The sequence below is a fragment of the Acinonyx jubatus genome, chromosome D4 (genome assembly GCF_027475565.1).
Source record: "Acinonyx jubatus isolate Ajub_Pintada_27869175 chromosome D4, VMU_Ajub_asm_v1.0, whole genome shotgun sequence".
NCBI lineage: Eukaryota > Metazoa > Chordata > Mammalia > Carnivora > Felidae > Acinonyx > Acinonyx jubatus.
This window is the reverse complement of record NC_069391.1, coordinates 8,028,910-8,056,769: the sequence shown is the minus strand read 5'-3', so window position 1 is coordinate 8,056,769 and position 27,860 is coordinate 8,028,910. Positions and strand designations below refer to the sequence as shown.

General features: G+C 55.1%; 3 protein-coding genes and 1 long non-coding RNA gene across 10 annotated transcripts in view; 2 read left to right on the top strand and 2 right to left on the bottom strand.

The window, feature by feature from the left end:
* Positions 1-106: 106 nt before the first annotated feature.
* On the top strand, positions 107-12,000 carry TTC16 (tetratricopeptide repeat domain 16). The gene is given in 13 exon segments (XM_053204576.1): positions 107-564; positions 567-672; positions 827-966; positions 1,931-2,031; positions 2,124-2,253; positions 4,369-4,583; positions 5,225-5,469; positions 5,831-5,972; positions 7,949-8,114; positions 8,643-8,789; positions 8,953-9,129; positions 10,557-10,644; positions 11,048-12,000. Coding segments are annotated over 13 exon segments (2,508 nt in total). The 5' UTR covers positions 107-390; the 3' UTR covers positions 11,725-12,000.
* Positions 11,938-15,764, bottom strand: TOR2A (torsin family 2 member A). Of its 2 annotated transcripts, XM_015062432.3 has the most exons (5): positions 15,470-15,764; positions 14,649-14,914; positions 13,709-13,884; positions 12,892-13,019; positions 11,938-12,718 (listed from the first exon to the last, which is right to left on the bottom strand). In XM_015062432.3, the coding sequence occupies exons 1-5, from the start codon at positions 15,618-15,620 to the stop codon at positions 12,474-12,476; spliced, it is 966 nt and encodes a 321-aa protein (XP_014917918.2). In that variant the 5' UTR covers positions 15,621-15,764; the 3' UTR covers positions 11,938-12,473. The 2 variants fall into 2 exon arrangements, with proteins under 2 accessions (XP_014917918.2, XP_026890984.1); XM_027035183.2 differs by lacking the exon at positions 12,892-13,019.
* LOC128312100 (uncharacterized) overlaps positions 15,703-27,860 on the top strand; it is a 33,430-nt gene continuing 21,272 nt past the window's right edge. The window contains exons 1-3 of the long non-coding RNA XR_008290928.1: positions 15,703-15,840; positions 18,620-18,844; positions 20,322-20,699. This is a non-coding gene — a long non-coding RNA (uncharacterized LOC128312100). The remainder of the gene's footprint in view (positions 15,841-18,619; positions 18,845-20,321; positions 20,700-27,860) is intronic.
* Positions 17,617-27,860, bottom strand: part of SH2D3C (SH2 domain containing 3C) — a 29,968-nt gene continuing 19,724 nt past the window's right edge. For all 6 annotated transcript variants that reach the window (XM_015062404.3, XM_053204574.1, XM_015062405.3 and 3 more), the window contains 9 exons: positions 27,340-27,468; positions 25,768-26,222; positions 24,385-24,509; positions 22,281-22,816; positions 21,237-21,352; positions 20,512-20,683; positions 19,606-19,717; positions 19,029-19,235; positions 17,617-18,220 (listed from right to left, as the gene is read on the bottom strand). In XM_015062404.3, coding sequence (XP_014917890.3) covers positions 18,045-18,220; positions 19,029-19,235; positions 19,606-19,717; positions 20,512-20,683; positions 21,237-21,352; positions 22,281-22,816; positions 24,385-24,509; positions 25,768-26,222; positions 27,340-27,468 — 2,028 coding nt within the window. In that variant the 3' untranslated portion in view covers positions 17,617-18,044. The remainder of the gene's footprint in view (positions 18,221-19,028; positions 19,236-19,605; positions 19,718-20,511; positions 20,684-21,236; positions 21,353-22,280; positions 22,817-24,384; positions 24,510-25,767; positions 26,223-27,339; positions 27,469-27,860) is intronic.

Sequence of the window (27,860 nt, the reverse complement as noted above, 5' to 3'; positions counted from 1 at the left end):
AACACCTGAGGAGAGTGTGTCAGTGGAGCAGAGGTCATCTCTGAGGCCTCCCCCCAACTTGCTGTCCCTTGGTTCTAGGATGCTCTGGAACTTGACCCGGCTCCCTCACAGCACGTCTCAAAGCCATGGGTGAATCCAGTCCCAAAGGGACCCTACAGCGCATCTTTGGGACCAGCCAGGTGTTCCAGAACATTGATGATGTAAAGCCAAAGGCCACGGGATTAACAGTGCCCCTCAAAGTCAGGGAGTAGTGAGTGACTACCTTGTCCCAGGGTCCCAGGTTCCTACTCTGCACAGCCAGTGACATGCCCTACAGCTTTGGGTTGGTTACTCTCCCTCTCTGGGCTTCGGTGAACTCAACTGTACAACAGGGCTCTCCCACATCAGCAGATGAAGATGGTGGCCTGGATGAGCTCCAAGAAGGCCAGCCTCCTCTCCCTGGGTGTCTGTCTACCTGCCCAACCCTGTCTCTCCACCCAAGCCTCCCTCCTCCCAACCCACCTGCAGCTGCAGCTGTATGCCCTGGGCTGGCCAAAGTCAGGGCCAGCCCCTCTGCTTCCTGCACCCCCCCCCCCCCCCAGCTATCACCAAGGCCAGCAGTGCTTGGAGAGAGAGGACTGGGAGATGGCCGTGCTGTACTTTTCCCGCGCCCTCCACCTGAACTCCCAGCTGGTGAGCGGTGGGCATGGGCGGTTGCTGACACACACTTTGCCCTCACCGTTGAACCTGCCAGGCCCCTTCTCTCGGTCCCTTCTGGTAACTGAGCATCAGGCCTCAGCGGACGGTGGGGAGGGGACACAGCCCGGGTCCTCTCTCCCTCAGGTAGACTTCTATGCTTTACGCGCCGAGGCCTACATCCAGCTCTGTGACTTCTCCTCGGCCGCCCTGAACCTGCGAAGGGCCTACTCCTTCCAGCCGGAGAACACCAAATACCTGGAGCGGCTTACCTTCGTCCTTTACCTGCAGGTGCCTGGGGCTGCCGCAGGCCCACCCAGGGCGCCCGCCTCACACCCAAGCCTGTTGGCTCTCCCTTCAGCTGTGGGGGTTTTCGTTGCTCCAGGGACCAGCTCCGCCTCTCTAGGGACCGTCTTGTCCCATCTGTACCTGCTGCCCCTCTCGTGGCCTCTCCCACCTCCAGAGCTGGGTAAAGTGTTTCGCAACATCGCCCAATGAGAGCTTTCTGCAATGATTACAGTGGTCTGATTACAATGATTACCTGGGACTGATGAGCCTTTGAGATACAGTGTGACCGGGGAACTAATTTTTTGGTATTACTTAATTCATTAATTTAAATTTGTACAGCCACACGAAGCTGGTGGCTACTGTACTGGGCCACACAAACCTAGCGTCTAGAGAGGCTCAGGCACTAAGAAGGTAAGAGCATTCCCCATTCACAGTTCAAGACAAAAGTATTAAGTCACAAAATATCAACAAAGTCCAAGACTTGCTGTTTCTCTCTGTTCCTGTTTCTGTATTGCTGTCCCTCTCTTTTGTAATGTTTATTTTTGAGAGAGAGAGAGGGAGAGCATGAACAAGGAAGGGGCAGAGAGAGGGGGAGACAGAGAATCCCAGGCAGGCTCTGCATGGTCAGGGCAGAGCCTGATGCAGGACTTGAACTCACAAACCATGAGATCATGACCAGAGCCAAAGTCGGACCCTTAACCAACTGACGCTGAGCCACCCAGGTGCCCCGGTATTGTGTTTTTGTCAACTGTATAATTCTCTTGCTGTGTCTCCCTAGCTCTGTATCTCTTTCCATCTCTGTCACTGTCTCTCCATCTCTGTGTCTCTGTCCCCTGAATTTTCTCCTAGATCTGAAGGGCTGTGTCCCTGTCTCTTGTCTCTCTTCCCTCCTGCCCCAGTGGTGCCCCCTGCAACTGATAGGTGCTGCTGGGTTTCAAGTAGGAGTGACTCCCCCCTGTGTCCCCAGGGCCAGTGCCTGCTCGAACAGCGTGCCTTCCTGGATGCCCTGAAAATCTTCTCGCAAGCCTCTGCACTCCAGCCCGAGAAAGCCAGCTTCCGTTACCGATGGTGAGTGCCCAGCATGTGTCCTTGTTCCCCTGGCAGCCCCTTCCTGCCCCCTCTTGCCCGGCGGACAGAGTGCCTCTGCCCCCTGCCCTCAGCATGGCCTGTCTCCTGGCCCTCAAACGGCACCAGGACTGCCTCTCGCTCGTCACCAAGGAGGTGCAGCTTGGCACGACCAATGCCGACGTCTACATCCTCCGGGCCAGGCTCTACAACTTCTTCCAGAAGGTAGAGCAGGGAGGGCAGGGCGAGGGTGGCCCTCCCCCTGCCTGGGTGCCCCCAGCATACCCTGCGATTACAGGAGGCCGCTAAGCTGTCCATGTGGTGGCGACACTGTCCTCTCCGGGCAGAGTCCCCAGCCGTCACTGACCACTCAGCATAGTTGTCCTGTTGTCACTCAGCTCTGGCTCTGTGCCAGGCCTGTGTCGGCCCTCAGAAACCCCAGGGTGAGAAACCTATGCCATCCCTGCCCTTATGGAACTCACAGCCCAGGGGAGACGTCCTTAAGCAGATAATTACACAAAGAATGATTTCATGAGTGTGGGGGCACCCAAGGATCCATTAGATAAGGCAGCCCTTCCTCCTCCCTTCCTTTGTCTTATTTTTTTTTAATGCTTATTTATTTATTTTGAGAGGGAGAGAGAGCATGAGCAGGGGAAGGGCAGAATCCCAAGCAGGCTCCGCCTAGGTGCAGAGCCTGACCTAGGGCTCGAACTCACATAATGTGAGATTGTGACCTGAGCTAAAACCAAGAGTCGGATGCTTAACCAACCGAGCCACCCAGGCACCCCCTTTCTCTCCTTATTTGCCTCAGTGAACATTTTAGGAGCCCTGCACTGGGCATGGGGCCAGACAGTATAGGGAACAGCTTGGGGGCAAGGGAGACTTGGGGTCACAAGAGAGGAGGGGACTGCAGGTATGAGAGGGCATCAGGCAGGGTCTTGTGAACTGAAGAGGACCCTGACTTCTTCCTGGGGAAGCAGGAGCCTCAAAGGGGAGCTCCCTGGGGCAGTGGGCTTTCAAAAGATCCTTTTGGCTCCCAGGTGGAGTTTGGGCTGGAGGGGCAGGTTGGGAGGCCGGGAGCCTGGGTGCCGTCCAGTTGGAGAGGAAGGTAGAAGGGAGGGTGGCCACGGGAGTGGCCGGAAAGGGGCAAGTCCCATAGTCCTTTGGAAGTCAGGAACAGAGACAGACGTGAGAGGGCTTGCGGGAAAGGGAAGGATCCAGAACAATGCCTGGTGTTCCTGCTTGGCCTGGTGCACGGGAGTGAGAGAACTCGGGGGGACGAAGGAAGGGCTGGGTGGGTTCACCTCAGTCACCAGGTGGTGCATCCTGCGGGTAGCCGGAAACCTGAGCCTCTCCGTGCTGGGGTCTGGGCTTCTGGGCCCCACAGTGACTCAGTGAGAGTCTCCTCCCGAGGCAGGAGACTCATAATTATTGTAATTATCAGTAATTGCCGACTGTGGGAGTTCAGCCCCCTCCTGCCACATCCACCTCTGTCATATGTACACACCTTCAAAGCACTTGACCTATGCTTGTCTTTAAGACTCGAGGTAACCCCCTTTAGATACAACCCATTGTCCTCTTTTCACAGATGAGGAGCTGGGTCCAGAGGGCCTGTCCAAGGTCACACAGCCAGCTCTCATTGGTGCTGCCTTTGAACCCAAGCCCACCTGCTCCAAAGCCCTGTCCCTTGCCTCTGCCATCTTCCTCCTCCTGACTTCCACTCGCACCTGGTGTCCACACTGTTTGCTGTGCTCCCCCTCCAACCAATTACCCTACAGGCCACATAATGCTTGCTAAAACTGTTTGTTGACTCACTGACAGATTTGCTTACCCAGTGGAAGATATTTGCCTGGGGATGTTTTCTGTTTGTGCCCAGGTCTGTATCTGTTCCTTGCCAGAGCAGTCTTGGGCTTAAAGGTCAGGGGAGTTGGGGAAGGCATGTGCGTGGGAGGATAGGGAGGAAATGACAGTCACGGTCAGGAGGACACACCCTCCACCCACCTCCAGTGAGCTTTGAAGAAGTTCTCCAAGGAGGAGGCATCTGCAGCCCCATTCTACGGCAGAAACCACTCAGGCTGACCTGGCTCACCTGAGGTCACATCTGGAGAGGGACCAGCAGGGATGGGGCCTGGGACGGGATTTTCCCATAATGCTCCCTGCTTCCTTCATGAGGCAAAAAACAAAAGGCGGAATAGCAATGCAGGGGCACTGAGGATGGGGGACACGGTGCCTGCCTTCCCAGAGAAAGGCCCCTATAGGCCTGGAGGTGTGCTTTCACCACGGGACAGGTCGGAGCTCAGCTGAGCCTGCGGCCCTGATGTCATCCTTGGCCCCCTGCAGCCCAGCCTCTGCTATCGAGACCTGCACAGAGCCTTGCTGTTGGACCCCAAGCACCCACAGGCCAACGTGCTGCTCAAGATGATGGTGGACCAAGCCCAGCAGGCTCGCCAAGATGCCGGGATCCTAGCCGTGCAGGGCAAGCTTCATTACGCTCTGCAGCGCATCAACTGTGCCATCGAGAACAACCCTCTGGATCCAGGCCTCTTTCTTTTCCGGTACTGTGTGGGGAGGTGCCCATCTTGGATCGTGCTGTGTGGACTCAGGAGAGGCCTTGATCCTCCCCAGGCCTCAGTTTCCCCATGTAGCCTCTAATAATCTTTCCCTACAACCCATTAGGGTCAAAGCTGGGGAGAAGGTTGTAGCTGCTCTCGCCCTTAGAGGAGGGGCAGGCAGCCGCCTCAGTTAACCTGGGAATTCTGGCCCCCCAGGCCTGCTGAGCATCCATGCTGGCAGGCTCAGCCCAGCTCAGTGGACAGGCTTGGGTTTGAATCTTCCCCCCGCCCAGGACTCAGTACACGATTTGGGGCCGTTTAACTTCCTTGAACCTAGGTTTGTGCATATAAACAGTGGGGTAAAACATCCGCCCCACGTACAAAAAGGCCTTTTGCATAGAGGTTGGCGTGCACCTGCTTCCCAAAAACAAAGGTGGAAGCTATTTTTGAGTAAAACGAAAACTACCAGTGACCAGCAGGTTATCCAAGTGGTAACCCAGAGCCTGCCCCACATCTAAGCTAGTGGCCGAGGAGGGGGGCCCTCACGCCACCTCCCCCGGTCAAGATGGTCCAGAGTGGCCAACAGTCTGGCTGGCCACCCCGGTTGGTGGGGGTGCCTTGGCCCTCATGCCCCTCCCCCGCAGGGGCATCATGTACCGCCGCCTCTGGGAATTTGACGCGGCTGTGGAGGACATCCTGAAGGCGCTGGACATGATGAGCGAGCGCCAGGAGGACATCGCGCAGCAGGCGCAGCGGCAGCTGCTGCTGGCCTACAACGACTTCGCGGTGCACTGCTACATGCAGGGTGCCTACCAGGAGGGGGTGCTGCTGCTCAACAAAGCCCTCAGGGACGAGCAGCAGGAGAAAGGCCTGTACATCAACCGTGGGGGTGAGCGCGGGCTGCCCCTGCCCCTCCAAGTCCGGGCTGGGCACTTGAGGCCCCCGAAGGAGGGAGGACGGGAGGAGGGAGAGAGCCTGTGCCCTGGGGACACACTTTGGGAAGTGCTGCCTTAGACAAGGGCTACAGTCTGTTCAAACTGCTGAGAATCAGGCTACTGGTAAAAGGTGCCCCGAGGCAAGGCAAACCTCGGCAGGCACCCTCCACCACCGGCAGGTGCCCTCCACCGCCCACGGGAGTTCGTAGCCACTAGTCTCAGGATCCCCTGGGGGTGGGGAAGCGGGGCTGGGGCTCCTGGGCACCGGGCTTGAGGACCCACTCAGCCCCCTGTCCCCGGGTCCCTGGGCCCCAGATTGTTTCTTTCAGCTGGGCAACCTGACCTTTGCGGAGGCGGACTACCAGCAGGCGCTGGCACTGAGCCCACAGGACGAGGGTGCCAACATCCGCATGGGCCTGCTGCAGGAGAAGATGGGCTTCTGCGAGCATAGGAGCAGGTGCGTGACTTGTGGGCGGGACCCCGTGGGGCTGGGGGGGCGGGGCATGGCTCGAGGCCGCCTGCTGGGACCCTGGGATCCTCTGCTCTCCCAGGCAAGTTTTTGTGAAAAATTAGTCACTTTTTTCAGAATATTGTTGTGGTAATTGCACTTTTTATAAAATATCTCCAGTGTTCCGTGTGGGGCTTAAACTCAGGAACTGTGAGATCACCATCTGATCACGCCCCTCCTATGTATATATTAACAATTAGTACCATTTTACAAAATGAAATAACGTTAAACTGTCTTTTGACTTCCGATCTTATTATACATGCGACTATATCATTCTTCTTTATTATTTGCATGGTATTCCATTTTATGGAAGTACCACAATTCATTTCTTTAGACAACTTTCTACTGATGAATATTTGGGCTGTTTTCTGGGATTTGTTTGTTTGTTTGTTTGTTTTATACATAACGTAATGAGCACCCAAGATATACATTTTCATGCATTATACTAGGAATGCCACAGTTAGATTGCTAGAAGCCAAATTGTTGTGTTAAGGGGTGTGAACATTTAACATTTTAAAACAATATCTTGGGACACCTAGGTGGGTCAAGTCAGTTGAGTGTCCAACTCTTGATTTCAGCTCAGGTCTTGATCTCAACGGTTTGTGAGATTGAGCCCCACCTCCTTGGCTTCATGCTGATAGTGCAGAGGCTACTTGGGATTCTCTCTCCCTCTCTGTGCCCCTCCCCACTAGCACTGCCTCTTCCTTTCAAAAGAAATAAACTTAAAAAAAACAAAGAAAGAAAAACATAATATCCAATTGTTCTCCACAAATAGTAAGCCGCTGTAAACTTCCCCCAGGAAAGGAGTCTTGTTTTCCCAATCTCCCTAGTGCCAGGTGTTAAGACTGTTTTCTTTTCTTTTCTTTTTCTTTTTTTTAAGACTATTTTCAACTCTGCTAATGCAGTAGGCAAAGAAACACTCTTGAGTTCATTTATGTTGCAAGTTTAAATGGCTAGTGCACTGCCATTTTGTGCGTGTTCATCATTATGGCTGGTCCCAACCAGATTTTTGTTTTTAAATGATAAATTGCTCTTTAAAACTTTTTGTTGTTGTTACAGAGTTCTTTGTAGGCTGGGAAAATTATTGTCTGCCTCTGTGGGAAAATGTATTTCTCCCATTTATTAGCTTTCCTTTGTGGTGGTTTTGCTACTAGGTAATTTGGGATTAAATCGTAGTCAAATTAATTTTCTCCTTTTTAGCTCTTGGGTTTGTGACATTCTCAGAAGGGTCTTCCTTACTCGTAGATATTAAAAACATTCACTTAGAGGGGTGCCGGGGTGGCTCAGTCAGTTAAGTGTCTGATTTGATTTTGGCTCAGGTCTTTTTTTTTTTTTTTTTTTTTGTTAATGTTATTTATATTTGAGAGAGAGACAAAGCATAAGCAGGGGAGGGGCAAAGAGAGAGGGAGACACAGAATCTGAAGCAGGCTCCAGGCTCTGAGCTGTCAGCACAGAACCCAACGTGGGGCTCGAACTCGTGAACCGCGAGATCATGACCTGAGCTGAAGTCGCATGCCCAACCAGCTGAGCCACCCAGGCGCCCCTGGGCTCAGATCTTGATCTTACGGTTCTCGAGATGGAGCCCCACGTTGGGATCTGTGCTGACAGGCTGATAGCAAGGAGTCTGCTTGGGATTCTCGCTCTCTCTGCCCCTCCCCTCCCCCCACTTTCTCCCCCTCCCTCTCTCTCAAAATAAATAAGCTTTATTTAAAAAAAACACATTCACTTATATTGGGGTCTTATACTAGCATTTAAGTGTTGGGGCCATTAAGAGTGTTACTATTAGAAGAGCAGAGGGGCATGGTGGAGTTGGGGGAGCAGAGACCAGCCTGATTTTCCCCAGACTCCCCAATGGGGCCCAGCAATTGCTATTTCCCTCCAGAGGGCCCAGCTCACAGCAGCCTGTGACCCACTGTGTCCTTCAGGCAGTTCCATAAGGCAGAGAGCCACTTCTCAGTGGCCATCCAGCACAACCCCTGGAAAGCCCAGTACTACCTGCACCGTGCCAGGAGCCGGCAGCTCCTGCAGAACATTCTGGGGGCCCGCCTGGATGTTGCCACCGTCCTGCTCCTCAACCCCAAACAACCTAAGGTGGGTTCCTGCTGGGCCAGGAGGGCGGGCTCCAGAATCAATACCCACTGTTGCTTAAAGATACCCCCTGTTCCCAGCAGTCTGGTTTCCTAGAACATCTAACAGCGGCCAATGCCAAGCACTTACAGTGTGCCAGGTCCTGTTCTAGCCACTTCAACTTGCATTGCCGTTTCCCCTCTTCAGCACCCCATGAGACAGGTAACATTATTATCACCCCCAATTTGCAGGTGAAGAGGGTAGGGTTCAGAGAGGTCAGTTCCCTTGCCCCAGGGCACACACTTAGAGGCCAACCCCCCACAGGCTGGCTCCAGCACCTGCAGTTGGCTGGCCAGGTCGGGGTCAGTGTGCTCTCTTCCGGTAGGCCTCCTCACAGGCTCCTCCCAGTTCTGGAGCAAGAAGGTCTGGCCCTCTAAAAACCGCAGTTTGCAAATGCTTCCCACGTCAGCTCTGAGAAGGGCTCTGCAAGGGCAGGGCAGCGCCACACCCTTCGCCCCCTGTCCTGGCCCACACCCGGCTCTTTCCTGGCAGCTGCTCCCCCTGATGGCCAATCTCTTCCCGGGCATGTCGGTGGAGGAGGTGCTCGGCAGCCAGGCAGCCCACCTGGCCAGGTTGCAGCTGGATCGGGTGTCGGAGAGCAGCCCGCAGGCTGGCATCCCTCAAGGCATCGTGGGGCAAGTTCCCCAAGTGGGGACCTCGGGCCAGGAGCAGGAAATGGCCAGGGGTCAAGACTCCTCCTACCCCACTGCCTCCTCAGGCCATTCTCCAGCCCCCGGGGCTGGTGGGCTGAGTCTGGCGGGGGGCCTTACCCAGCGCTCTGGGGCCATGGCTTGGCAGGCAGCTCAGGGAGCGGGAGCGAGAGCGCCACAAGGCACGGGCCCTGCAGCTCAGGTGGAAGCAGGAACAGCCTTTGGCCGAGACCTCTGAAGAGCTCAAGGCCACCACCCCCCAGACCCTGGAAGGAAAGCCAGAAGGTCCAAAGGAAGAAGCTGAGGCCCCCAAGAAGGAGGAAAAACAGGTGAGTGTGCCACATGCTGGGGCCTAGGGCCCTGGAGTTCTGGGGGAGCGTACCCCAAGCCAGGGCTGAGGGATGCAGATTGGCTGGAGGCTGGCATCCGGGTCTCGCTCTGCCGCCACTCAGCTGTGTGACTCGGGCTGGGGACATTCTGCTCTGAGATGGGGATGGTACCAGTAAGGGGTACACCCCTGAGGAAGGGCACACGAGGATGTGGGCCCCTCACAAGGAGGCCTTCCCACACTTGGCCACACTCACCTTCATAACTTCTGTGTGTGCTGGCTGTGCCAGGATTTTCTTAATTCTGCAATCCAGTTCAAAAAACTTTTTTATTGAATGTAATGTAAATATAGAAAAGTACACAAATCCTAAGGGGGCGAGCTGATGAATTTTCACAAACTGAATACACCCACGACACCATTATCTTTTGAAAGACCACATTCCCAGGCCCCCTGCCAGGTCCCTCCCCTAGCCCAGTGCACCCCCAAGGCTGTCCTGACTGCTGACATCACAAATGAACGTGTCTGTTCACGCCCGTGGACAGATACAGTGTGCCCGCTTGTCTGACTCCTTTCACTAAGCTTGTTGGTGAGATGCATCTAAGCTGACCGCTCATTCTCATCGCTGTAGAGAATTCCATCCTGTGGAAGCCCCACGATTTGTCCGCCCCACTGCTGATGCAAGTACACTTGTGTTCAGAGGAAACGTTACGAATGAGTAAACGGACCACGAGCATCCCTTGCCATAAACGGCAACAGCCAGTGCTAGTTTTTTAGCTCACGCTGCCAACACACAAATGCAGAACTTTGATTTGTGTGCCCTCTGAAGTCATCGTGAGCTCCCTCCCTTGGGGCAAGGTAGAGCTAGCGCCTGCCCGTCCTCACTTCCATTCCCCTCAGCCTGCAGGCGTGAGTGGGTCGGAGGGGTCCAGCAGCCACACGCCTGGCTGTGGCGTCCTGCAGGCCCGGATTCAAGCCCCGCCTCTCTGCTTTCTTAGCTGCGTGTCCCGGGCAGGCTGCTGCGGCACCCGTAGCCTGGGTTTCTGGACCATGAGAGGGTAGTTCCCTCCCAGATGCGTGGGAGGATGAAATGGGAGAGGCATGTAAAGTGTAAAAACATTCCTCCATTCTTCACTAGCTATTCCCCAGGGCACAGCACTTTACCGTTTACAGAAGCCTGTCCCACACTTGAACTCATTTGCCTTTTGAAACTGAGGCCCAAGCAGCTGCCCAAACACTCCCTTTCTCAGAGTGCCATGCCAGTCTGGTCTGCCCACTCCCCTTCCTGGCCAGTCTTAGCCTGTCCATGTCCCACCCAGCCCCAACTGGGGACCCTTGAGGAACTCGAAGCTGCTGGTCTTCCTTCCAGAGCTGTGTCACTGGCCCACGGCCTCCCACAGCCGGTGACTGCCTTGCCTGTCTCTGCCCTAGGAGGAGAAGCCGAAGGCCGCAGCCAGCAAGGTGAGGTCCCTGTCCAACAGCTACCTCAGCCAGACGTCTTCAGGCTGCATCTTGGGCTGTAAGTCCCCAGCGCTCCTGCTGGCCCTGAGTACACCAAAGCGGCAGAGTGGGCCAAGGTCAGGGGTCAGAGACTCTCTGGCCTGTAGATGCTTCTGGGCTCTGCTTCTTACAGCTGTGTGACTCTAAAGCAGGGGTGAGGATCCTCGCTCTGCAAGGGGTGTGGTGAACCCTCAGTGAGGGCTGCACGAGGGGGGTCCTCACCGTCTCCCACTTATCCTACAGCCCTGGCCCGCCTGCAGGGCTTGGGTTGCCGAGGGGGCTGGGCTGGTGTCGTCTGGCAGACCTTCCCCTTGGCCACACAAGGCCTCTGGGGCATAGGCAAGGGTGAGACGGACACCTCCTTTTCCTGGAGCTGTCTGCGAAGGGCTGCCTGACAGGTACTCTTGGCACATCCTTCCCAGTCAGAACCCTGTCCACCTCAGAGACAGAGATGTCCACTACCTGCCAGGAATACAAGAGCACCTCGGGCACTGCTGTGACATCCTCAATCTCCTCACTGCTGAAGACTCAATCCTCAGACCTGTTGGAGAACGGGGAAGACCTAAAATTGAGCCACAGCCCCAGAGAAAACGAGGCCGCCTGGGGCCAGAGCCGGAGGCCCAGCCAGACCGCGGCCGCCCAAGGCCAGAGCCAGAGGCCCAGAAAGACCGCAGCCGCTGAGGGTCAGAGCCGGAGGCCCAGCGAGATGAAGGCCGCCCAGGGCCAGGGCCAGAGGCCCAGCAAGACGGAGGCTGCCCAGGGCCAGAGCTGTAGTTCCAGCGAGACAGAGGCCACCCGATGCGCACGACGAAAGCCTAACAAAACCAAGGCCGCTAGGGGCTCAAGGCAGAGGTTCAGAAAGACCAAGGTTGCCCATGGCCATAGCTGGGGACCCAGTAAGGCTGCCACCCAGGGCCAGTGCTGGGGACTGATCCGAAGTCCCAGCAAGACCAAGGATTTCTATGATCCAAGTTGGAGCCCCAGCAGCACTGAGGCCACTCAGGGCCAATGCCAGAAGCCCAGCAAGACTGATGCTGCCCAGAGTTTGAGCCAGAGCACGAGCCCAGGTTCCAGCAAGACTGAAGTAACCAGGGCCTGAGCCTAAGTCTCAGAAAACCCCAGCCAGAAAAATCAAGGCTGGCCAGGACTCCAGCCCTAGCAGTTACATTGTTCTCTGGAGGGACCCTTCAGCCCCTCACTTCTTGCTGGGTATGGAAGAGATTCTAACCCCCTCCCCCCATACACACACGCTCACTGGCACTCAGCAAAATAGCCTCCTTCCAGAGCAATTAGATACCTCAGCCAACATTCCTCTGGTCCCATGGCTAAGTTTATTGTGTTTGTTCTCTTATAAAATTAAAAACTTTAAAAACTAGGCCCAAGTGGCAGCTTGTGTCCGTCTGTTCACGAAGACTGAGAAGTCTCAGCTTGGCTTTACGATACTGGTACATAGGGTATGGAATGGAGGATTGAGAATATGGTGCCAGACCAAGGGGCCAAGAGTAAGACTGAAGAGGGAGGGAGCAGCCATGAGCCACAGTCCCTGAGTTACAATTCACATTTTAAGAAGGCTCAAGCTGGAGGGCAAGGTCAAGGCTCACTGAAGTTCTGGGGTCACCAGTGGTTTCCCTAAGGAAGGAAGCAAAGGCCAAGATGCCCTGAGAGCAGTTAAGAGGCCAGGGCCTGCCCTGGCCCCCGGGCCCATGGCCTGGCCAACATGCCTCCTCATCTTCACTTTGGACTCTGGGTCTCACTCTCCAGGAGGCTCAGGAAAAGAGTCCCTACTGAAGAGGCCCCAGGACTCTCCTGCACAGCCTGGCCAGGAGGGCAAGGGTGCCATCTAGAGAGTCAGAGGAAGAAGGCAATCCTGGAAGCCACAGTTTTGCAGCCATTGGAGGAAAAGAGCTGCTCGTCCTCAGGGAAGAAGGTGGTGCTGTCCAGCACAGCCTGGACGACCTCATCCCTTGGCTCCAGGCCCAGCTGGGCCAGCTCGTTGAGCACGCAGTGCCGCACATGGTGCCGCTGCAGTGGGAGGAAAGGCACCAGCACGTCTAGGAGATGCTCTTCCATGATGCCTGAGCGCCAGAAGCCATCTGCAGGAAGGGACAATGGGGGAAGGGTCTATGTTGGGCTCAGGGACAGCCCCGGAGCGCCAAAGTGTGGGCTGAGAAGTACCAGGTCGGTGGGCAAAGCATCAGACCCAGCCCTGGGTGAAGCCCCAACCTGCTGAAGTTACCCCAGGGGGGGCCTCCTGAGCGGAACTCACGGTGCGGGTTGTCCAACACAGCCTGGGAGATGACCAGCTCCAGTTCCTGTAGGCGGATGTCCTCACGGTCCCGGCGGCTGCGCCACGCCTCCAGTGCCACCTGGTTGATCTGCTCACCACCAGTGTTGCTGAAACCATGGGGGACGCAGGCTCAGGAGGGGCAGGATGGCCCCTGCTTCCCACGTGCCACCTAACACAACCTGAGCCTGGGGACCCAGCTCAGTACCAGCAGGAGCCAAAAAACGCACTGAAAACATAGCACAGGCACCACTTCCCCTCTCCAGTGCCTGTGTCTACAACCATGACCCCTGGAAATTCACCTATATGTGCCACGCACTTTAGAGTTTACAAAACACTTTTGGGTCCCTTAACTGACTTTCCCTCCCCCGGCCTCTAGGAGGACAGTGAGGCATTGATATTGGCCCTGCTGTGCAGAAAAGGAGATGGGAGTTCAGAGAGGTGAAGTGATTTGCCCAAGGAAACATAGCTAGGACTCTTAGAGGTGGGACTAGAATTCCAGTCCTGTTTTTCCCAAGTCTGTGTCCTCCCGGCCACAAAAGAGGGAAGCCCCTTAACCTAGCAGGCTTCCACAAACAAACAGTGAAGATCCCAAAGACTGAGCCTGGAATGGGCTTTGAAAATGTCAAAATGTGGATAACGGTGTCACAGTGAGAGTGTAAGGGGCTTTGGAAAAGCCCAACTGGGCCTGGGGGTGGGGGGAGGAAAGGTATTCTGCTCTGGGACTGCAGGCCCAGACTGGATAGCTGAGACCTTGGACAGGTGTCCCCGTACCATCCTGCTGCAGAGCTGGACCCACCTGATGAAGATGAAGATGGCTTTGCGATAGTTGGTCCCGAACACAACCCAAGAGGAGCCCAGGAAAGGTCGCAGGACCTCCATCAGGCCTGGGGCCAGCTTGTCCATCTCGTCAAAGAGGAAGAGGGAGCGGCTGCAGGCAGTGAGGTTCCCCTGGACCCAGCTCTTAAGATCCTTCTGCAGGGGAGAGGCAGGAATCTGAAGGAGATGCTCCTCTAACCCCAGACTTCTTCCCAAGGCCAAAACTAATCCCCTTCCCAGGAGGGTACGGTCTCCCAGAAAAAACTAATTCTTTCATAGGGCTGCGGGCAAAACTGTGGCCCTGAGAAGCGAGAGACTTATTCAAGCTCACAGAGCAAGTCAGCAGGCTCACAGAGACTCAAACCCAGGCCTTATGTCAGCCTGATCAGGACTCATTCTCCGATCCTTCCTACTTTCCATAAAAGGGGAAGGTTCCTTTATGCCCCCTGAACCTTCCCAGTAATATTGACAGCTGAAACAGATCAGCCTGCAAAGTACCTTGCAATCAACAATAATAGTAGTAAGAGCGACTATTTACTGAATGCTTCCTCTGAGCCTCAAATTGGGACCATGCTTTGCAGAAAGAAGATAACGCAGACTGTCTGGCAAAGGTAAGTGCTCAATAAATAATACCTGCAACTATATGATCCCGTGGTCCCTGACAACAACCTTGGCAGGAAGGTACCATTACTGCCCCTACCCCCCCCTCCCCCGCCATGATTTAAAGCAAGAACTCCCTGCCAGGTAGAATGGCACCATCTCAAGCTCTGGTCATGATGGGTCCTGAGGGCTGGGGCTCCAACTGGCTGTGTGCCTTGGAGCAAGTGACTCTCCCTCTCTGGACTGAGGATTCATTCACTCCCTAGGGTCTGGCACCCCAACATGCAGGTGAATGGTGGCCCAGGATGCCACCAGCCTACCTTGTAGCGCTCCACGTGGCCGGGGTGGGGAAAGTGGATGACGGGGGAAAAGTGGTGTACATGAGGGCTGCGGAGACCACCCCGGAAAAGGTAGCGCGCCAGCAGGGAGCTGACATAGGACTTGCCAGTGCCTGTCCAGCCATGCAGGGAGAGGACCAGTGGCTTGGTGGGGGCTGGGTCCTGCACGAAGGCCTTCAGTGCCTTCACCACCAGCGCCTTGGCCAAGTGCTGGCCGGCAAGGTGCTGGGCCAGGTCACACTCCAGACCTAGGGCCACAAGAAGGGCAGAATCAGAGCTGAGGACACACACAAGCTTGTCACGGAAGGGGGTGGGGAGGAGTCCTATCTGGAAACCCGGTCAAGGGTTCCCTGTGTTCCGGGACATTTTTACGTTCCCCTTCTGTAGAAAGGGAGTGGGGCCCTTGGGGTCTCCGGCTACAGCAGCCACCCTGAGACCTGACTCAGCTCAGCTCCAAGTGGGTGTGAGCTGTCAGCAGGGTTGGCCCAAGGCTCCTGACCACGCCCGAGGCAGGCTTCTCCCCTGTGGAAGCCCAATCTTCCCCCCAAGGCCCTTTTGTCAAATGCCTCTCTCCATCCTGGCAGGGCTCTCCCTGGACCCCCAAAAGGCTTCCTCAAACCTACGCCTCAAGTCCGGAGCTCCAGGCTCTCAGTCCCGCAATGCCGGGCCCACTTCCGGCCCCAGCCATCCGGAAGTCCGAGTGTCCCGGCCCTCGGTTCTACCCTCCAGGTCTGGCCCTGGCGCAACCCTTGGGTGCAAAGGCTCCCCGGTCCGCCGGCCCCCCCGCTCCTGCGGCTCCTCACCTTGGAAGTCAGGCTGGAAGTCACATTCGCAGAAGGCGCCGAAGTGGCAATGCAGCGAAGTCAGGTCCCAGGCGGCGGCCGCGGCCGAGACCAACCCCAGCAACCCGAGGAGCGAGCCCCAGGGCCGGCAGCCGCGTGTCGCAGCCGCCATACGGATGAGGCCGGAGCCGGGTCTGGGCCAACCGCCCCTCCCTAGAACCACAATTCCCGGCGTGCATCACTCCGTGGCAGCCACTGTCCGTAGACTACAACTCCCGGCTCCCCTCTGAGAGGCCCGCGCCGCCGTCCGGCAGCAGAACCGCAAGGTAGCCTCTAGAGGGAGCCCGCGAACCGCCCAATCCAGGACAGCGGGCCACGTTTCCATGGCCACGGTAACTAGGAGACCGTAATCGTGCCGAAAGAATAATAAAGGTTTATGCCACAAAGGGTGACGTAACAATTGTAGCAAAAACTTGTGCGGCACCTTAAAACTTGCAAAGAGCCCTTTCCGTGCTCTTTTTTTCTTTTACACGATAAAAGAGCGCTCAGTAATATAGCTTTTGGTGAGCACCTACTACGTGCCATTAGTGTTAGGTGCCTTATAGATCATAACAGTGCCTGTCAGGAAGAGAAATAGTGATATTTTGGGGCGCCTGGGTGGCTTAGTGGGTTAAGCGTCGGAATCTTGATTTTGGCTCAGGTCATGATCTCACTAACAGTGCGGACCCTACTTAGGATTCTCTCTCCTCTCTCTGTCCCTCCACCTCTCTCTCTCTCTCTCTCTTTCTCTCTCTCACTCTATTTCTCTCTCTCTTTTTCTCTCTCAAAATAAATAAACTTAAAATAAGAGATGGTGATATTTCAATGAGATACAAAGTGTTTTGACTCAGTAATCGATAAATGATTATTGACAATCTATTATGTATGAAACATGGCAGTCCCCTACCTAGCAGCTACTGTGCCCTAAGTGCTTGAACATCAGTCCTGAGGAACTGATCTTGTTATTGTCTGCATTTCATTGAGGAGGAAATTGGGATCCAAGGGATTAAGCCTCTTGTCCAAGGCCACCCGAGTCAAGCTGCTGCCAAAGATCTAATGCACTATGTTACCCAGCCTCTCTTGGTCAAAGGATTTAGAAAGCAAAGGACCCCAGAAGTTTTGTATTCGGTGAACAGGCTCCACAGGTGTCCAGCCTGGCCAGGAATCGTTTTGATCCATATTGCCTACCTCCCCTATCCATGGAATCAAAACAACTGCTTTCAGGGCCCTTCTTAGAGATTCCCTGCCCCAGCTACCCTACTCATGTGCACATGCACACACACACACACACACACACACACACAAAGCCTTCTGGGGCCACTTCAAAGAAGTCCAGGTCAGGACACCCAGGTTCCAGCCTTCCTCATTCCGCAGCAGTGACCCAGGGGGAGTACCTTCTACCTCCAGTTCTCAATTTTCCAGAGGGAATTGGAATCCGAAATTTCAAAAAGCCCGGGTGCCTAGGTGGCTCAGTCATTGAGCATCTGACTTCAGCTCTGGCTAAGGGCATGATCTTAGAGTTTCTGAGTTCGAGTACCATATCAGGTAAGCACGAGCGGGTGAGCCCCGCCTCTCTCTCTCTCTCTCTCTCTCTCTCTCTCTCTCTGTCTCTCTTTCTGTCTCTCTCCCTCTCCCCCTCTCTCGGTCCGTTGTGGGATTCTCTCTCTCTGATCCTTGCTCACTTGCACTTTCTCTCTAAAAAAGAAAAAAAAAAGCACCCTTCCACCCCAAACATCTGAAATGCTTGGTAGTGCTTTTGTGGGAAACTTAGCTGGGCTTCCCCTTAGTAGGGGCTGCCCAGGATTTCTCCCACTGGTTGGAATTAGCCGTGTATCTCCACCACTGGTCTGTGAGCTCCTCCAGGACCGGGACTGGGTTTTATTTATATTTGGGGCTCGAACCCATGAACCATGAGATCATGACCTGAGGTGAAATCAAGAGTCTGACACTCAACTGAATGAGCCACCCAGGCGCCCCTGGGACTGGATTTTAGTATTGGATGTAACTCTGGCTCCTGGTAGAATCTGAAATGTCCCAGGGGATAAGTATTTACCGTTGAATCACTTTTTCCCCTTTTCATCTGAGAAAAGATGCTTCCTTCCACCCCAGGGCCCCCTGAGAGACAGAAGAAAGAGTCATAAAAGTTTATTATATGAAAGAACGAACATGGCTTCTGTACATCTATTTACAGAACAGACAGACATATTTACAACCAGGTGGAGGCCTTGGTGTCCGGCAGGTGCCCCGAGAAGAGTGAGGAGGTGTGAAGGCTCTCTCCTGGCTCGAGCACAGGGCACCTCAGCAGGAAGGGGAGAAGCAGAAGCTGGAGGGAGGGAGAGGGTTCCGGTTCTTCCTGAAGGGAGACTTGGCGGGCATGTAGCAGGTGGGACGGAGCCCAGGGTCCATGCAGGACCCTGGAAGTGCAACGGAGATCCTGGTTTGGGCCCAGAACATTCTTGGGCTGATCACAGTGTCTCTGGGGTGCTCTGGGGAAAGGTCTGTGCCCCCTCTGTCCCTGTTGCTGCCCGCAGCTGCAGAGGGGAGGGGTCCGTGGGGGTCACAGCTCGCTGGAGCGGACAGCAGGCTCCAGTTTGTGGGACAGGGCAGTGAGGACCTTGTCAAACTTCTCATAGCGCCGGGCCTGGTTGCTGCTGGCGCCCTGGCTGCCCCAGAGGAGGCGCATCTGGAACTCAGTGCTGAACACCTCCAGGAGCTCTGGCCGGGCCTGGAACCCTGCAAGGCAGGGCACAGAGGTCAGGGGACTACCATCCAGCTGGGGAAGGCCTGGGGCTCCAGGGCCTTGTTCCTAAGGCACCTCCCCCAGCTCCACCAGGAATCGAGCAACGTTTACTGATGAACATGACCACATGTGCCATGTATAATTTTTAAATCACTAGAATATAAAAATATTAATGTTAATTTGGGGGCATTTTTCTTTTCATATTTTTCTGTAAGCTCCAAAGTTCTTTCTAAGAAACGAATACATTTTGCGAGTAAGTTTTTGCTAAGTAAAAAAAAAAAATTGTTCTCTCTGAAAAAGAAAAAGGCAGGAAAAACAAACACCAAAATATTCTCCCCACTTGCCTCTGGATAACTGTGGGTGATTTTTGTTTTTATTTCCTTTTTGCTCAGCTGTAATTTCCAGTTTATCTACAGTGAAGTTTCATGACTTAAATCCTGCCTGAGGCAGTAAAAGATTGCTTTGCAAACAACCATGTAAAGCAGCCCTGTTAGGACGTCTACTTCACAGATGGGAAGACTGAGGCTCAGAGAAAGATACACAGCTTTGGTGCTCTTTGAATCATCTCTATCCCTCCACCCACACCGGATGCCTTCTGCTAACAGTTGAACTGATAAGTGAGTGAAAAACGGGTAAGAAAAAAAAAAAAAAAAAGAGGGAGTGGAGCAGGCAAGAGGGATGGAGAAACGCAAGTGGACGTTTGGAGAAAAGGGGAGAGCAAGTCCGGTGGAGGGAGGCCCGGCTGGCAGGACCAGTGACTTTCTCGCCACCCCCGCCCCCGCCATTCGATCGGTGACTCACCTTGCAGCTTGACCTCAGCGTTGGTGTGATACAGGCCTCCGTGGTGTGCCACTGTTCGGGCAGCCTCCAGGTGGGCCAGGATCACCTCCACACCGTGCTCTGTGCTGCCCCAGGGCTCAGGGCCCTCAGCAGGGGCTGAGTCACATTCCAGCAGCGTGATGAGCGGCAGCACATGGGGAAACGTGGTGTTGCTCAGCGGTGGGCCTTCTGCAGGGAGGGAGGCAGGTGCTTAGAGACCTTGGAGGCCCCACCATCCGCTCTGGTCCCAGGTAACAGGTGTGGCAGGGGGAGGGTCTTCCTGGGGTCCCTGACTGAGCCCCCAAGGCTCCCGACTCCCAAGGCAAGCCCCTCCTTGTGGATTCCTCCAGTTGAACCCACTGCAGCCTCGGCACAGCCCAGAGGGCCGAGCCTGGCCCTGGCTGCGGCACACACAGTCGCCAGGTGCAGAAAGTGAGCACAGGGAGAAGAGCCCACACTGAGCTCAGTCAAGCTCTCATCATCCACATTGCGAGGGTCTTTGCCGGCCCAGAGAGGGCTAGAGCCTGTCCAAGGTCACACAGCAAGGCGGGGGAAGTACCTTTGCCCTCGTTGAGGCTCTTGAGAAATGGCTTGAGCTTCTTCTCATAGAGGATGGCACCCTCTGTGTGTCGCTGCCGAAGGGTCACCCATGTCTGCTCCAGCCGGGCAATCTGGGGAGATCAGACTGTGAGTGACCAGCCAGGAAAGGGGCCTGCACGGGCCACAGGCCACCCCGCTGAGTGGACACCCAGATATGGGATAATAAGTATTATTATCACGGTCACCATTCACGTATCAGGGACAGTGCTGGCTGCATTTCACAGTCTCTCTTGAAGCCCTTGCAACAACTCATTTTACGGATGAGGGAACTAAGGCTCAGATAGGGAAATGACTTGCCCAAGGTCATTCCAAAATTAAGTGGCAGAGCTGGGAATTGAACCACGGCCTCTAGGACCCTGTTGTTCCTACTGACTCGGCACAGGAGAGCAAGTGTAGAGTGTGGATGAGGTTTGGGCTCTGAAATTAAACAGATCTGCTTCAAATCCCAACTTTTTCAGTCTCTGACTGTGTGACCTCAGGCAAGTACTGCTGTGCCTCCGTTTCTCCAGAAGTAAAATGGGACAATAGAGGCACTTACTTCACAAGATTGTTTTGAGGAATCGGTGCTTGTAAAGTACTCAGTGTAGCACCTAGCATATATTAAGTGCTTGCTAAATGATAGCCATTTTATATTTATTCTTGAAATTCATTTAATATTTGTCACTCATTTTACAGGTGGGTAAACTGAAGCCCCAAGAAGGGGAAAGACTCGGACTCAGTTCTCACAGTTACCTTTGCACAAATGCTGCCTACAAGTCACAAAGTTCTTCCTGATTCAATGTACAGTCATCGCAAAGGATCGTATCCCAGGGCTCCTCCAAACAGCGACTGCCTGAAGCCCAGCTCGAGATGCACCCCTCTGTACCTGAGCCATATCCAGGGCGCCCATGACCGCAGCGAAGCTGAACATGTTGCCCATGGTCCCCCGAAGTTCCGCCGCCAGCTGGATGGTCTTGTGCAGAAGCGCTGCCCGCTCCTCGGCGGAGCCCGTGCAGCCCAGGATGTCCACGGCCAGCATGATGGACATGGTGTGGAACCTGTCAGAGCCGCCAGGTCAGAGGGGAGGGGTCCTGTCACTGCTTGTGGTTGGGCGCCGAGGAGCGGAGGGGGCCGAGCCCAAAGTGACAGGTTGGAAAGGGTCAATGAGATTGGGGGCGTGGCCAGAGCGAGGGAAAGCAAGCCCAAGGGCTTCTGATTGGTCAGTATAAGTCGGGGGTGGGGCCAGAGGCTTTTGAGCGCCAGGCTGAGGGGCTTGTGATGGATCAGCGGAATTCACCCGGCTGAACAGATTTAGGGAAGAAGAGTAGCTGGAGCTGATGGGCGGGGCCAAGGCTCGTGGAGTGTGATTGGTCAAGAGGGCGCAAAAAGATGAAGCCGGAGATAAGAGGACTCAGTCTTTTGGGGAACCAGAATTGCTTGGAGCTGGACCCCGAGAAGTAGCGATTCGTCGATGGATAGAGGGCGTAGCCAGAATCCATGGGAGCAGGGTGAGAGACTCTGATTGGCTAACCAGCCAAGCAAAAGGGCCGCGAGGTAGCCCGGGGTTCCCCCCACCCTCCTCGAGTCCTCGAGCGCCGGTGCTTGCCTTACCTTTCCAGCAGGTCTAGTCGTAGCTGCCGGCCATGGGGGAGGGTGAGCAGTTCCATGCCCCAGCGGACTCCCATTAGGGTCTGCATCTCCTTGGTAACGCCCAGTATCCTAGCAACCTGCAAGGACGCCCAGAGGGCTGATTAATTTCCTGTCGCGGCTGGCCCAAGCCATCTGGGAGTCAGAGAGCTTTATCTAGGAGGGCAGCGTGGCTGGGAGGCCGGGTTTGAATTCCAGCTCTAACGCTCTGCCACGGAGCAAATGAACCTCATTTTCACGGAAATGAGGGACAAACGGGAAAATGCCCAGAGGTGTTTGATCTGTGCTAGAGGTGACCAGGATACTCTTATTCCAGAAGGCAAATCTCAGACCCAGGGAGGGAAAGGGCTTGTCCAAGGTCACACACTGGGCCGAGAACCCAGAGATGCTCCCTTCACGCCTAGCCCTCTCCACAGGGCAATATCTCTACCCCCCTTTTCTTGCTTCCTGAGCTCAGAGACCAATGTGGCCTCCAAATGAAGTAATCAGTGCCCCCCCCCACAAAACTTCAGAGGGAGAACCTGAGGTGCAGAGAGAGTCTGGGTCCTTAGATGGTCAAGATTCATTCAAGCAAAGGCCCAGGCATTGACAATTTAGGAGTCTAGGTTATGAGTTTTGCTTATTTTGTCCACTAGGGGGCATGGGGGCTGGTAGTCTTGGCTTCTACATTTTACATTCCCGGGAACAGCTAGGCTGACTCTTAGCAAGCTGAAAAAGTGCCCCAGGGAGCCATACACCGCGAACTTTCCCCACTGCCCAGTTCTAGTGCCAAACTGGAGGAAGCAAGACTATCTTGTTTTTTGTTTAAAAGGAGAAAATGAAGGCACAGAGAGGTAAAGTGATCAGCCCAGAGTCACACAGCAAGTAAAGGACAGCTGTGAAGCCAGAATCCAGGCCCACTAGCTATACTTGGGGAATTTAGGGGCTAGCTCCTCACCACCCCAACCTCTGTCCCAAAGCCAGAGGACAGAGGTGTTCTCTCTGCCCTGGTGCTCACCCAGCACCTACCAGGCAGTCAACTTTGGTGACGTGCCGGGCCAGCGTCCGGGCATCCACCTCTGCTAGCAGCTCCTTGACCTTGCGCAGGAGGCCCACCTCCAGTGGCCGGTTATCCTTGGGGATCAGTAGGGACTGGAAGGTGGCTGGGTTGAAGGAAGAGGTGGCTTCCACAATGGGGACCGTGAAGGCCCTGCCCCAGTCCCCCTCAGGGGCCCCATTTTCTGACAGTTCCTTTAGCCTCTCCCCGTAGCTCCTGGCCTGCTGGCTGGAGGCCTCAGCCGCTGCCCACTCTCGGCTGCCACGGACAGGAGGCTGGAGCTGGCAGTAATGGCCAGAGTCCGGGTCACTGTAGCTGCTAAGCGACGGTGATGGGGAGGCCTTGCAGAGCGTGTGGGAGGGACTGGCATAAGGGCCCTTGTCCGATTCCCCAGGGGGCTTTGGGGCACTTCCAGGACACAGCTGGGGTTCACTGGAGCGGCGGGTGACAGGGGAGGCAGGCAGCACTGTGGCAGAGGGAGCTGCAGGGGCGGCGTGGACACGGGTCACTGCGGGGAGATAAAGGGAGAGAACTAGTTACCAGGGCTCCCCATCCAGTGAGGTTCTACCCTCTTCCCAAAGGACAGGCTCCATCCACCCTACAGGGGTGATGCCCCCACCTCCCTGCACCCAGGCCGGGCCCAACAGGCTCCGGCAAACTGACCGGGCCTCTATGACGCTCTTAAGTCGTCTGGACCCCAGGAATTCACACGCTTCTACCCTAAGGCTGCTGCAGCCTTGGGGAACCACTGAACTACTTGGAGATTTCCATGACTCAGGGATGCTAATAAGCCCTTGCTGGGAGTTCACTGTGTGGAATTGTTTCTCAGGGAATTAGCACTAATGATTCATTGAGGACACATGTGCCAGGAGCTGGTGCCATGCTGGCAATACCCTGGTCAGCCACAGCAAAACCACTGTCCAAAATTAGAGGTGATGTATATTGAGCTCTTACTCCCTGCAAGATCCTTCTTTGCACATCAGTCCACTTAACCCTAACATCCTGGGAAGCAAGTATTTTCACGATCCTCATTCTACCACGAAAACACTGAGGCTCAGGGAGGTGAACTGATCTGCCTGAGCTCTCCTACCCAGCAAGGGATACGGCTGGGGTTTAAGTCCTCAACCCTGGATGCTTTACACTGCCATGTTGCTTAGAAAATGCCCAATAAATAATCTGTGGCAAGGAATTTTAACTTTTGCCCTCAGGGGAGTTGTTTTGCAGGGAAGTTTGTAGTGATGACAAGTCCGCGGGCCTGTGCTTAGGGAGGGATTTGTGACACCCTGTGTAGACCACACTGCACCAGAGCCCCTGCAGGCAAAGGTTCCTTCCAGAACGCCCGCCTCCCTGCACACTTTGCCTGCCACGTGGACAATAGGCACTATGGCCCGTGGAAAACACTCGTTTTTTACCTTCAGAAACGAAGTAGTGGCATGTGTCTGCAACAGGAATTTTCTTTATATCAAAAAAAAAAAAAAAGGCACAGTGCTCTGTACTTGCTGCTCAATTTTGCTATGACCCTGAAACTGCTCTAAAAAAATTCAAGCCTATTTAAAAGGAAAAAAAGAAAGAAAGAAAGAAAAAAGCACAAGACTAGCCTGTCTGAGCCAGCCATTTGGAAGCAAGGATGCGTTAAGTCCCAGCCAACGCAGGGCCCGGTAGGACACCCTACATGTGAAAGGCGCTTGACCCGTGGGGGCTGAGTATTGCTGTATAAGCCCACTTCCCAGCATTTGAGGCCAGGTTCAGTAACACAGCGAGCCTTTAACAGGCTTCACTGCATTCTGGAGAATGCACTGGAAACCTCTTCATGCACAGTGCCTAGTGCCCAGTAAGGGCTCAACAAATCACTGCTGAATGAATGAGCCACGGATATGTTTTGTGTGTCAATATCAGTAGTTCTGCTGGCTGGTTTTTAGTGTAAATTCTTACAGGGCATCATTCTCAGTAAAGAGGTAGAAACACACACACTCACACACTGTAACGGAAGTCATCAAAGACGGAGCACACGTGCACATACAAGGTCACTCCCACTAGATCCCCCCCCACCTGGCCCTCCCCCTCCAGTGGCCATACCAGTACTGTAGGCGGGGGAGCTGGGACTCTCAGAGATGGGAGACATGGGCGAGTGCAGGTCTGGGATCTGGTCCATGCTGAGGGCACAGTTGCGGATGGATTCCCGGGGGTGGGGCAGTGATGTGCTGTGGAGCAGATACCTTCATGAGCAGAAAGCCCAGAGGGCAGAGTCCTCAGCTGGCCTTAGGACTGTCACCTCTCCCTCCATCCTAGATTGACTGAACTTCAGAAGCAGAAAAGGCTTGGGGATTGTAGAGTCCAACCCCCCGATTGGCAAATACAAACCCGAAGCCCAGAGGAGGAAGCGTTTGTGCAGTCCACCACCCACACAACTGCTCTCTTCCCGGAGAACCTTGCCCCCACTTGGAGAACTGTCTGGGAAGTAGGCCTAGCAGAAAGGATGGGGAGCCTAAGGGAACTATGCCCCCCAGCCTGGCACCTCCTCACTGCTCCCACACTATGTTCAGAATGCCAGATCCTGGCACAATTACGGTCACTGGTTCTAAACCACAGGCAAAGCGGCTACTGCCCAAAGGGTTTCCAACCAGCAATTTCTTGGCTGATGGCACCCAGCGCAGGCCTAGGGAGATGGGACCCATGCAGGTGCTGGTGGCACAGGACGGCAGGTCTCTTTGCCAAAGGCCGGGGAGGCCATAAGAATTAGGAGTATAGACTTTGGAGTCGTGGACCTGGATTTGAACCTCGGTCTCACCCTTCTCCAGCAAGTGGCTTCGCCTCTCTAAACCTATCTCCTCATCTGTAACGTGGGTGTGTACACAGGAGCCAGCTCCTGTGGACATGGGAGTTGACGAGCCTGGGCACAGAGAGCACTCAGCACAGGGCAGGGTGCACCCTGGGGTCTCAGGAATGAGTCGCTGCTGTGGCTTTTCCCGGCCTCATCTCACGCCGCCCCAGAAGCAACCAGGTGTCACCAAAATGTTGTCGGGACGTCCCATGCCCTGTGCAGTGGTTTGCACACTGCAAAGCCTTCCGCTCTGATGCCCGCCTCACCCTAGGCAGGTGGGTGGGGAGGGGTAGCAGCGGTGGCAGGGACAGGACGGCAGCCAGGGGTCCCCCTAGGCCAGGGGGCTGAGTAGGGGCCCTTTATGGGCAGGAACGTGGCCGTGAGAAAGGAGGAGGGGCAGGGCCCAGAGAGCTCAGCTAGTCATGGCAGAGCTGAGGCTGCAACCGGCACCTGGCTGCCTGCAAACCCTTCGCTCGCCCTTCCTCTTCCTCGCTGCAGGAAGGACACTGAGGCTCCAGGACAATAATTCCGCCCAGTTCAGTGTGGCCGGGCCTTCTGTCCCTCACTAGCACTCTGATGACTGATACCCCGACTTGACAAATGGGGAGACGGAGGCCTAGGGTGGGGTCCTCGCTTACCTGGTGGGGCAGCCATCGCTACGGGTGACCTTGTCGGCGGTGAGCCCGTCAGTCATGGTGACACTGCGCCGCTTCATGTGGCTGCCCTTGGGGCCCGAGGGGCTGGCGGGGCCAGCAGCCTTGCCACTGCCCTGGCCCAAGCCATAGCAGGCCTCCAGGTAGCGCAGCGGGAAGGTGCGATTGACGGGGCAGTAGATGATGGCCCCGCTCTGTTCGGACACAGCCTTGCGACTGCCCACGTGGTACCGCACGAGGGCGGGCACGTGGTCGAAGCTCTCCTGCTCAAACAGGTACTGGATGTGGGTGTAGCTCTCACCCGCCTTCACCACGACCTTGTTGATCTTGAAGTGCAAGGCCTGGTTGCGCCAGCGGCAGGTGAGGACATAGTCACCCAGGCTGGTGAGTGAGTCCCGGATGAGGAAGTCGCCATTGCGCTGCACCAGGGTCTCTGATACCTGTGGGAGGCAGTGGTCAGGCTGGAGTAGGGCAGGGGCAGGAGAGGGCCAGACCCAGGATCTGGGGGACACAGTGAACAGAGATATCTAAAGTTTGGGAGGGGGGAAGCAGTGACCCAGATTCAAGGGGGCGATGCAGCCACAGGCCCTGGGTCTGGTGCACAGAGGCTCAGGAATGGGAGGAATAACACCCTGGAATGTGTGTTACGGGGACACCGAGTCTGGGGGCACTGGCAGTCACACGATCTGAAACTCAGGTCTCAGACCTGCTCCTTCTTAGGGCCCGAGCTGGACAGAGTAAATTCCCAATCCTCATTCCTCCAAGGACCCTGTGTTCTCACATGGCTCTGGGCCTTCATACCCTCCGGCTGCTTTTTCTGCCTGGACCAACCTTCCCACCCTGCCCACCTGATGAACTCTTATCCATCTTTCACTGGCCTCTCTCATCAGTGCCCCCTCCTCAGGGCTCACCCACATTCCCTGCTGGGCACTCCATTCTTGCACTTCCTCCACTGGGCTCTGACTGCCTACCCGTCAGCCCCCACCTCGGACTACCAGCCCTCCGGGGAAGCCACCACCCCTTTTCTCTCTGCATTCTTGGTGCCCAGCACAGGGCCTGGCAGAGTTGATGCTTGACAAAGACTGAGAGCATGGTGAGAGAGGGAATAGGTGACTATCAGCCTGTCTGTGCCTCAGCCCAGAAACTCAACTGTGCCAAAACTGAGAATCCTTGGCATTGACACTCACTAGCCAAATGCACGAGAGGCCAATGTATAGCCCCATAGGAATAACATTTAAAAGTAATAGTAATAACAACATTAATAATAACATGGAGTTTACCGCATATCAGGCATCAAGTTTAAGCACTTTAATTCCCACAACAACCCTTTAAGGTAGCTACAATCATTATTCTCCATCTCTTAGATGAAGAAACAGGCTCAGAGAGGTGAAGTGACTTGTACAAGTTCACACAGTCAGTAAATGACAGAGCTAGACTTCGTTGCCATCCACTCAGATTGAATCTACCAAGCAATGGGTCAGAGCCTATCTGGGCAGGGCTGGCCAAGGTGGTGGATGGAAGCATCTAGGGCTGAAGTCCCACCCAGGGTCCACTCACCTCACGGGGGATGCGGCCATGGTACCAGGCATGGCTGCGGAGATCTGTGCTGCTGAGTTTGAGTTCCTCCTCCAATTCCTTGTGCAGTTTCTCGGGTGAGGAGTCCAGGATGTACTTCTCCTTGGAGAACTGGGCAGGAGACAGCAAAGAGTTGGCTTCCAGTCTGAAGCCCCCTTCCTTCTTCTCTCCCACCCCCTCCCCACCCCAGGTGAACTGCTTCCATCCTTGGACCCTGGGAAGACTTAGGCACAGGTGCCAGAAAGGTCCTCACCCGTGAGTCCCTAGACCAGCAGGAATAAGGAAATCTCAATTAGTCCTACTATGTTCCAGACCCTGTGCTATGTGCCAGGAGTAAATGAGGCAATAAACAAACCAGTCCCTGTCCTCAAGGAAGCTCCTAGTCTAGGAGGGGAAGCAAAAGCGACATGAACATTTGAGCAGAATAAGGTCAGCACCACCGTGCTGGACAGCGGCAAAGACCCGAGAGGCTTTTAGGAGGCAGAAGTGTAGGCGAGGTAGAG

What these genes read in the sequence shown, in the direction of transcription:
- TOR2A (XM_015062432.3), bottom strand. Translation starts at nt 15,620, where the DNA reads ATGGCGGCTGCGACACGCGGCTGCCGGCCCTGGGGCTCGCTCCTCGGG. An exon ending in CTTCCAGCCTGACTTCCAAG is followed by an intron (nt 14,915 to 15,469) that starts GTGAGGAGCCGC and finishes TTGTGGCCCTAG; the next exon opens with GTCTGGAGTGTGACCTGGCC. An exon ending in GCCACGTGGAGCGCTACAAG is followed by an intron (nt 13,885 to 14,648) that starts GTAGGCTGGTGG and finishes TCTCCCCTGCAG; the next exon opens with AAGGATCTTAAGAGCTGGGT.